This window comes from Haemaphysalis longicornis, unplaced genomic scaffold (genome assembly GCF_048455015.1).
Source record: "Haemaphysalis longicornis isolate Haplotype H1 unplaced genomic scaffold, Haemaphysalis longicornis Haplotype H1 scaffold_1, whole genome shotgun sequence".
NCBI lineage: Eukaryota > Metazoa > Arthropoda > Arachnida > Ixodida > Ixodidae > Haemaphysalis > Haemaphysalis longicornis.
The window spans coordinates 45,647,714-45,657,609 of NW_027526203.1; the positions used below are offsets into that span (position 1 = coordinate 45,647,714).

Genomic DNA, 9,896 nt, shown 5'->3' on the forward strand with positions numbered 1-9,896 from the left:
TCAGCCACTACTCGAAGAAACAAGGTTTCTTAAGCGGCTTCAGATAAAACCGAGAGGGAGATTATAGAAGCCTATTACATCAAAAAGCAAATGACAAATGCATAAGCACACCATCATTGTCACTTTTTGATAAAGAAATCCAATTCTTAGACGGGTTCTTGTAATCAAAAACTTGTTGAGCATGTTTTTCTGTTGCAAGAACACTAGAACACTACGTCGACTTTGACTGCAGCAGGTCCCGGGTAGTCAAAAACTGCTCTCGAAATTCTCTGAGCTAATAAAATATGGAAGGGCGTTGCGCGTCCGCCCGCGGAGGGAAGAAAAGCTTCGTCCGCTGCTGCCCTATCTAACATGGCCGCGAACTGTTTCTCTTATCGTTTTCCGACTTCGCTGGTCCGTAACAGCTCGTCCATGGTGGTCTCTCCACTAGTCGTGTAGCTTGCTGTTTCCTAAACAAGTGGTGCGGTTCGCGCGAGATGCCGGGCTGATATGGAGTTGCCAGTTTTTTAAATTTTTGTCGCATGTGTTGAACCGGCGTGGTGATTACCGGCTGGGGTATGGTCACTGACAGCGGTGATGGGCCTTCGCGTGCAGTCGTCACTGCCGTCGAGCCGACAGACGAAGGCCGCGCGGCCGAGAGCGTGCGCGGTGGCGGCGACGGAGCGATCCGCGTGCTGCACCGGAGCGCGCACTTCCTGGTGGTGGAGAAGCCGGCCGACCTGGTCATCAACACGCAGAAGGCGCACGAGCACCCGGTGACCGTGGAGACACTGCTGCGCCGTCAGCTGCCCGAGCTCGTCGACCCGGCTGTGCAGCACGGCTTCCGCTTCTGCCACCGCCTGGACTTCGCCACCAGCGGGGTCCTGTGCCTGGCGCTCACTCGGCGCGCGGCTAGCGCTGCGCAGGTAGTGGCCACGGGGGCTCGCCAAAGCAGCTCCACTTGGCGTCGAAAGCGGAGTTTGAGGAGGGGAACTTAAGGTCTGGTAGGGACATAAGCAACAGGGGGTATGAATCAAAGTGTAGCCCCCTCCACTACGGCGTGACTTTGTTCCGTGAGACCAAGTTCAGCGTTTTCTTTGTAGCATTGGTTTCTGTCGAAAACACGCCGTTGAACGAGAATCAGCTGTTGCCAAAACAAGCATCACCAATTCGAAAGTGGAGTACGTGGTTCCCTGATGTACATTCAACTGTGAATTCCGTTAAAAAAAGCGCAATAGTAAGCTGTTCTGCAACTCCCCCCCCCTTTCCCCTTCAAAAGAAATTCTACACTGTTTGTACGCAACTTATAAAACCTGTTTCGTGCAGAGATGTAGTCACGTGGGTGAGGTGATTATAACTGGTAGCATAACAATACGTGCGTTTTTGCGACGACTTTTACAACATCACTGCATGTAATTGGGGTTTCACGTGGCTTTTGGTGTGGAATGTCATGTCATAATCAAATATAATGTCAAATATCAAATATGGATTATCGTGCGAGTAAATGCTCCAGTTCATCTTGAAACGAGGCAGCTGACAGCTGCATTTAGCAATGGACCTTTTTCCAGTAGCAATCTGCACATGTGCGGAGTGCCGGTCTGCCATTCTTGGCAGGCACCTCTGGCAAAATAAACAAAAAGGCGCCCCTCAGCTGTTTGGGGAGCGGCTATGCTGTCTAGCACTGCACGATTTTTTTTTTTTTTTTCACTTTCGGCAGCTCATGGTGGGTTTGTACGTGCACACAAAAAGTCATTCTAAGGAAAGGGTCAAAGATGTTTGAGGCTGACCACGCTGCTAGCACATGCCTGCCAGTGAGGGAGTAACAAAAATGAAAAAAGTAAAGAAAAAGGGGCGCTTCAACCACTGCAGATTAGTCACAGGAACGTGCGCCTGCTACCGTGACATTCATGGGGAAGGTACGGGTGATGGCTGGGTGCGGGGGGGGGACTGTGAAACCAGGACATTTTGTGCACGAGTTCACCAAAAGCACGACTTTCTTGGAGTGTGCCTTACTACCATTTTTAGTTCGCCGTGGCAGCCGCTAGGAGGACCGGTACTGGAAAAAGGTCCATTACATGTGTATTTTCTGCACCTGCTCTCAGGCAGCAGCATTTCTTTGGAAAGCTTCACCAAAATTGTCAGGTCCCATTTATACAGGGTGGGGCTTTTATATATTCTGTTTTCCCAAACATATTTTCTAGTTTGGCCTCTGGAATTTCCCACCAGTTGCACCATCTATTCACTGACCTGGCAATAGGAAGACAAATACAGGCGCTGAAGACAAAGAAAGAAACAGGGACAAAGAAATAAGGACAAATACAGCGCCTGTATTCATCCTTCATTCTTTGTCCCTGTTGTCTTTGCGCTGTTAAAAATGCAACCATACCAACTAGCTTTATGGGTAACAATGTTTAAAAACTTTTCACATGCCGCGACGTGTGTAGAATTGTGCACAGTCATGGACAAGTGAAATGCAAACAAAAATATGGACCAGAACATGCAAAATTGAAAAATACTCTTTGTGGAGGTTCAGTAATGGCGCGCTTTTAGTATATTTGGAACGCCACAGTTCCTAACTTTGTTACTGAAATTAAGCCACACACCAGTTTGATTTGCATGGAAAGAAATCGCACAATTTCTGTGTTTTGGTCCACATTCTCGCTTTCGTGTTTCATTTGTCCACAAATGCACAAGAACAGGAAAATAAACCTCCATAGTACAATAAAGCAGTTACAGAACAAAGACTGTATCAAAGGCAGAGCGCACAAAAAAGCAAGGCACCCAAGTCATGTCGAACAGTGTAACCTCTGCTCAGAATGATTGATATGCAAAAAAGTCATGTCTTGTAGTGCCTAGTTGCGCTTGAGAGTTTATTGGCACCGTGTGTTTTTGTACATCATTAGAATCTTCTGAGGGGTGAATGGTGAATAAAAAATGACTGTGAATGGGCTGGTTTAGAGTGGGGGTGTTGTTGTTGGGACATTAGCATCTAGAACGCTGGGATGTCTCTGAATTGAAGAATAATGCCCTGTAAAACTTGAATACCGTAATTACCCGATTCTAACGCGCCCCCGATTCTAACGCGCACCCGATTTTCCGGACGAAAAACCGAAAAAACTTGCACCTCCGATTTTAACGCGCGAAAAACTTTGTCAGCAAAAAAAAAAAAAAAAAAAAAAAAAAAAAAACACGATTGCGAGAGAAACGGGCGATTTCCTAAAGTAATCTCACTCATTTCACTCCTCGTCGCTCTTCGAGCGCTCCTTGTCGCCTTCCGCTGACCGCAACATCTCGTCATTGGTGCCGTCAAGCGCGTTTGCGATGCCACACTTCTGAATGAACGTTCAACCATGTTCGATGGGATCGTGGCCGACGCCTCGCACGCCGATCCCGCGAGCTTCTCCAGAGGCATACGCTTCAGCCAACCGCTCGTTGTGAACGCGTGGAGCCGCTCTTAAGTCACGGAAGCGGCGCACCTTCGTTGCTGCTGCTGCCATTGCTGTCATCAAGCGCGCAAGTGGAATAATTTGACGATTTGTGCGAACGTTGATAGAAAAGCCTAGGCGCCTAGATCCGAAAAATTGTTGCTAAAAGCTTTGGCGCCATCTTGAGAAGGCGATGGCGATGGGTGGAACGAAATTTCAGCTGTTTCGGCAGTTTCGGTTTCGTATCCGATTCTAACCCGCACTCGATTTTTCGGCCTATTTTTGCGGAAAAAAGGTGCGCGTTAGAATCGGGTAAGTACGGTACTCCCGGTCTTGCTAGCTTTTGACAGGAATTGAGCAGGCAAGTCGCAGGGTGTTTAACTCGGCTACACTTGTAAATGGTTCATGGGAAAATGCAGGCAGGGATGTAAAGCAGCTTGTGCCGGAACTATACACTGGTCGCAAAGCAGGTAATGTCACATTGAGCGCTGGTGTTCAACTAAATGGAAATGGAAAAGATGGGTATTGGTTTGTGTAAAAATTGTACGTGTGGGGCATGGCTGTTCAGATAGTGCAACCTATACATACAATTTGCCTGCAGGGTAGATGCGTGCAACTCACTTACGCTGAAAATTCATACACTTGTGGCGTGCTGGAACTAAAACAAGCATCCTTGCAGCTCGTAACCGGCTATGTCTCTGGTATGGGGCAGCAGCTTAGTTTCTCTTGTTTCTTTCTCGGTTTGTTACGGGAAGGTTTTTTGCCGTTTGAGGCACTGGAATGGCTTAAAATATCAGCAGGTTCAGTACAGTGTTAATGGAATGATGCCACTCTGACCTGGCTGTGGCCAGTTAGAAATCGAAACAAATTTCAGTCCCTGTGGGGAATTGTGTTCTGTTATTGGAAAAGTCGGGATCTTGGATTATCACGCTAGCGGCAGATGTTCGCAAATTGTCTGAGTAGCCTTCTCTCGTTAGGAGTACTTGTGAGACGTGAACACCGGACTGTAGCTTGTGTGGGCCACGGAGCAAGAATATATAGTAGGTGAAACAGCCCATTGCAGCAAGCGCAGGCCGTGTTGTCTGGACGACCAGATAATGTCACAATGAAAACCAAGGCAAAATGCAAAGCTTCGTATCTGTGATGGTGAAGGAGAGGGTAGCAGCTCCTGATGGACAAAATGATAGCGTCCGCAATTTGTCCCGTGGCTGCGCAGTGAAATGCCGATCGCGGCGGCCACACAGTTTCTTCACCCACAACAGATGCCACTAGCTTAACTTTTGACGAGTGCTTGTGACATTATCTGGCTGCGCTAGGAAGCCTCATTTCCCCTCCTGTCTTATTGTTGCTCCGTAGTGTGGGCCTAGAAATGGGCCAGGAACAGAACTTGGTGGTTCACCACTGGTTCACCTTGCAGGAGGCGTTTGGGCCCCCCTTGCGGCCAGCTCGCAAATGCTACGTGGCACTGCTCGAGGGACATGTGCCCCTGGCCCCCAACAATGGCATCGAGGTGGACCTGGCTGTGGGAGAAGACAGTCGGGACGGGCACCAGCACAAGATGTGCACGGCCAACGAGGACCACTGTGTCAGCCCCAGGGAGGCCCGGACGCGCGTGCTGCTGCTGCGTCGGGGGTATTTCCATGCACGCCCAGCGTCTCAGGTGAATCTTTTTCCCAGCTCGCTGTCCAGGCTGGGTGTGTTGAATTGGTCTTTTTTTTTTGTGTGTGTGTGGTGTCAGTGCATTGTGGTGACACCAAAGAGCTTCATCTCTCTGTCATGTCTCGTGCCCGTCTCATTTGGCACTGTTTTTTGCCATAATGATGCACCAGTGTCGAGATCTCCCATGCGAGATTCTCGACACGAATTTTTAAAATTTTTTGTACATTATTTGTTCACTCTGGTGTACTAAACACGTTTTATTTGAGAGGGACATGCAAAAATAAATTCTTGCATGTCCTATTCAAGTTTCTATAGTTGGAGCATGAGTAAAGTCTGATTATGCTGCATTCTTGATGTGCTATGTAGTTTATGTATAGCACGGTTTGGTATGCCCCAATGCACACACTACATATGCGTAGAGCAGCCCACTCCCTGAAACGGAATTTGGTAAGGCTTGATGAAACATCTGTTCAAATAATTGTAATAAATATCACTGAGCAATCTAAATCCTTCAGTTTCTGTCAAAAATCAATTTTATGCTGAAATTCACTGTGCTGTTGAGTGGCCATCCCTCAATCTTCTTTTTTTAACTCTCATCTCCGTATCTGCTAGAAATTTGTCGACTTGTTGGGAAATGTGTTATGGCAATATGGCAATGTGTTGAAAACCTGAATTATTTTGGGTAATGAGACAATTTGAAGGCGCTTCAAGAAGGCACTTCAAGAAGGCGCTGTCAAGACGGACATTTCGCGTTAACTCTTTCGCTACCGCTGGAAAATTGACTAATTTTAGGGGTCCAAGGAAACATTTTTTTCCCTGCTAAAAATTGTTTAGGCACTAATTGCAGGAGCACAAAATGCAGATTATTTAATGGCATTTTCAATAATGCCAGTTTTTTAAAGTTTTTTATATATCATAGTTGTAAAAAAAATGTCAAAACCAAAATTTTTGTCAAGTTGTCGAAAAAAATGATAAAAAAGGAGTTGTGTATATCAAACCACCAGTAGTAGAAAAAAATTAGAATATACATTTTGTAGGAAAACATTTCAAAAACACGCCCTAGAAAAAATGTCGACTTGCGCGGAACAGTTTGTCAGATATAAAAAAAAAATGTTAGCATGCATGGTGCTCGTGTCATGCGGTGAAGCCCAACCTCCAATTCAAAATGTGCAATTTCTGGTGGTTTCCTGGAATAAATCTGGTGGTTTGTCATTATCAGAAGCATCAATTTGCCCACATAACGTAAAAACATCTTGTCAATGGCTGACTTTGCGTTTACAGCGAGCACAATATTTGGGACAAGCACGCGATGCGGGAAAAAACATGCATGAAGTTGAAAACGGAACGCCGTGGCTGATGCTTGTTGTCGTTCACGGTCAGTTATCTCTCAAAACATAAAGCTGAGCTTTATTATCATCTTCTTACTCGCAATTGTAGCCTTGCTCGCAAAAATGAGGTACGATGAGCTAGAATCGTGCCCTGCGATCTTTGGCCGAGTAGCAGTTGCGCGCTGAAAAAGATCAGCACAACGAGCCTCCTCTATCAGCGCCACCTAACATTTTTCAAATGAAACAGTACAAAAACTTATCGGAGACTCCGTCCGAATAGACAGTTAAACTAAGCAGCAACATTAGACATCCGGATATACCCTCGCATGGAAACGAAACTGGAAGACGAACAGCTGGCAGTGTAAGGCCGGTTTGAAGCGCTGTCCTCGGTGGAACAGATATCTGGCGACTGGGTGTGACCTTTTGACTTGCATCTGAAGTTCTTATCGCAGAAATCGGGTTAGGGTGGGGGGAAATCAGGAGCGCTGTGCTTTGTTCGAGGATCAGTCGTGGATGCTTCAGGCGCCACGGCAGGTAGCCTTGAAGTTGGGTAACTGCGTAGTAGCGCTAAATATGAATTTCGCGATGCAAAAACGAAACCGAAACTGTTGTAAACTGTTTGCGAATGGTCCTGGGGTAAGTAGAACTACCACAGTACTTAGAACAACGTGCGCAAAAGCAATAAAACTGCCGAAAATCATAAAGTAGCTTTGCAACCAGGCGCTGCTTGACATTTTCAGCCGATTTCTGGGATTATTACTGTCAGAGCGCGAACCTGACGATTGAAAATCGTTTGCTAGTTCCCCATTCACGCCCTGATAGCAAAAAACAAGCACTGGTGGAGAGTTATTATGAGTTGCACGCATTCTTCGTTGGTAGCCGTGACGTGCGATGACCACGCCCCTTTTCCACACCCAGGTGATTCAAAAGCGTGTCAGAAATCGCGTTTCCGTTGCAAAAATGAAAACAAAACTGATTTTGAAAGGCCATTTTCTGATCTAACTCCGAACAGCTTTACTTGTTCGAGAAACGCCTGGAACGCTATGAAAAGGCGTTCCAAAAAGTATCGATCAAATTGATCGATTTTGATAGGCGCGGTAGCGAAAGAGTTAAAGTTGGTTCGCCACTTTCCAGGGTTCCTCGCACGGGGCACCTTGAGTATTCATGGTGACGGTGAGCAGTGACACCGCGGACCCCGAGCTCCCATACATAAGCCGTGTCCAACCGTGGCGAGGTGTTTAAAGGTGAAGGGTAGAGGCCGTAAACGGTGGCCGTCGGAGCCTTGGTCAAGCTCCGGCCGATGGGCTCCCTGCCTGTCTACCAGGCAGGGAGCTCCGGGACTTCTTTGACTACCAGGGTAAGGTCAAAGGAGAAAGTACCCCCGTCTCCCTGCTTTTATACTATGCCGTATGGTTTCCAAATTTTATAAATCCAAAGATCGGCCCCCTAAAAGGGGCCGCACCGAAGTATCCTTTCCTCCGTTGCCAACGACGAGTTTCCGAAAGCCGGACAACTATGCTAGGTTTTTGGTAATTGAATCTGTTGATGCGTCAAACCCCCTTGCCACAAAGTCTGTCTTCCTGATCTCCAAATTTCTTGAGGGCATTGTTGGTCAATCCTACAAAGCCAAAAAACTTAGAACAGGAGAAGTTCTTGTAGAAGTGAATGACAAGCAACAAGCTACAAATCTCTTGTCTCAAACTCGCATCGCAGATCTCGACATCAGGGTCACACCCCACCGCAGCCTTAATAGCTCCCAGGGTGTGATCTCTGAGTCAGATCTGATGAATGAAACTGAAACCGATCTGTTGGAAGGCCTTAAGGACCAAGGTGTGACAGCAGTGAGGCGTATCATGATTCGTCGAGATAACAAGGAAATCCTAACAAAACATGTAATATTGACTTTCAACCATTCCGCAGTTCCTGAATCAGTAAATGCAGGTTTCATTCATTGCCCCGTCAGGCCGCACATCCCCAACCCGCGCCGGTGTTTTAAATGCCAGTGGTTTGGGCATGGCACTACAGCCTGCCGTGGTCGACTAACATGCGCCAAGTGTGCACAACACGATCATCCATCTGACAACTGCCCATCGCAAACCCTCATCTGTGCTAACTGCCAGGGACCCCACGGGGCCTACTCTAGAACATGCGAGAAATTCAAACACGAGAAGGAGATCATCAAGGTGAAAGTCACTGAGAGCCTTACCTTCCCAGAGGCACGAAAGAGGTTCGCCTCTTTCCCCCTGGGGAGGTACGCCGACGCGGCTCGCCGGGGGGCGGAGCGGCGTCTGGTGTCCACAGGGACCCAGTTCAGCCAGTCTGACCTGGTCCCGCCCCCCCCCCCCCGCCCCCCACTGGGTTGCCTCACGCAGCCCAACCCGGCACCACGCCGCTTGCTGAGGCAGCAGCGGTTGTGGTGCCAACCTCTTCCTTTGGGATCGGTGCCGCTCCCGCCGCTGCCTCCCCGTCCTCCAGTACGTTGGAGGGTATCGAGGGGATGGACACCGGGGGCCCCGTATTGGCTCCCACCGTTACTGCACCGCCCGTGCCACCTCTGGTGCCCCGGACGCCCTCGGCGGTGGCGGCTGAAACGAAGGGCTCCCGAGGGGGGGTCAAGTCCGGAGGGCCCGGTCCGTCAGGCACCCCTCGGACATCCGACGACGAGATGGATGTCGGGCCGTTCCTGCCTGCAACGCAGCGCAAGGAGCGGCCACCGACTTCCAAGCCTACAGACAGGCCTAAAAAGCCTAATCCCAGAGTAACAGCCCCGAAAGACGACACATGAACACACACACACACACTCCAGTCATTCTTAAATGTAAATAATGGGAACAGACAACATCATTCAATGGAACTGTAGAGGCCTTATCAACAATCTAGATGATGTGTACGAGATACTTCATTCACATCAGCCAAGTCTCATGTGTCTTCAGGAAACACACCTAAATAGTAAACATACCAACTTCTTGAATAGCTACTTGGTATTTCGAAAAGACAGGCACACTTCCACTTATTCTTCAGGTGGTGTGGCCATAGTAGCCCGAAAATCCTTAGCGTGTCACACCATCCACCTAAACAGCATGCTTGAAGCTGTTGCGATTCGAACAATTATTTATGATAGGTTAATAACGGTATGCTCCCTCTACATCCCTCCGGATTACCAACTATCGAACACTGATTTTGAAGCCCTGATAGATCAACTACCTGAACCGTACTTAGTCTTAGGCGACCTCAATGCACATAATTCAATCTGGGGCTCTTCCCGCACAGATGCTCGAGGTCGCCTAATTGAAAAATTTCTAACATCATCGGGAGCATGCCTTTTTAACAAAAACCAAGCTACATATTATAACATAGGACAAAACAGTTATTCACATCTTGACTTGGCTCTTGGCTCTGCAGTTCTTTTCCCATTTCTTGAGTGGCATGTGCACACAAACCTATATAGTAGTGACCACTTCCCCACCAAATTGACATACATAGGCATAGGCACAAACACTTCCCC

General features: G+C 47.9%; 1 protein-coding gene across 1 annotated transcript in view; it reads left to right on the top strand.

The window, feature by feature from the left end:
- Window positions 1-416: 416 nt before the first annotated feature.
- The window catches only part of LOC144176137 (RNA pseudouridylate synthase domain-containing protein 1-like), a 66,362-nt gene continuing 56,882 nt past the window's right edge, over window positions 417-9,896 (top strand). Inside the window, exons 1-2 of the mRNA XM_077705197.1 lie at window positions 417-905; window positions 4,822-5,064. Of these exons, the coding sequence (XP_077561323.1) occupies window positions 558-905; window positions 4,822-5,064 (591 nt within the window). The 5' untranslated portion in view covers window positions 417-557. The remainder of the gene's footprint in view (window positions 906-4,821; window positions 5,065-9,896) is intronic.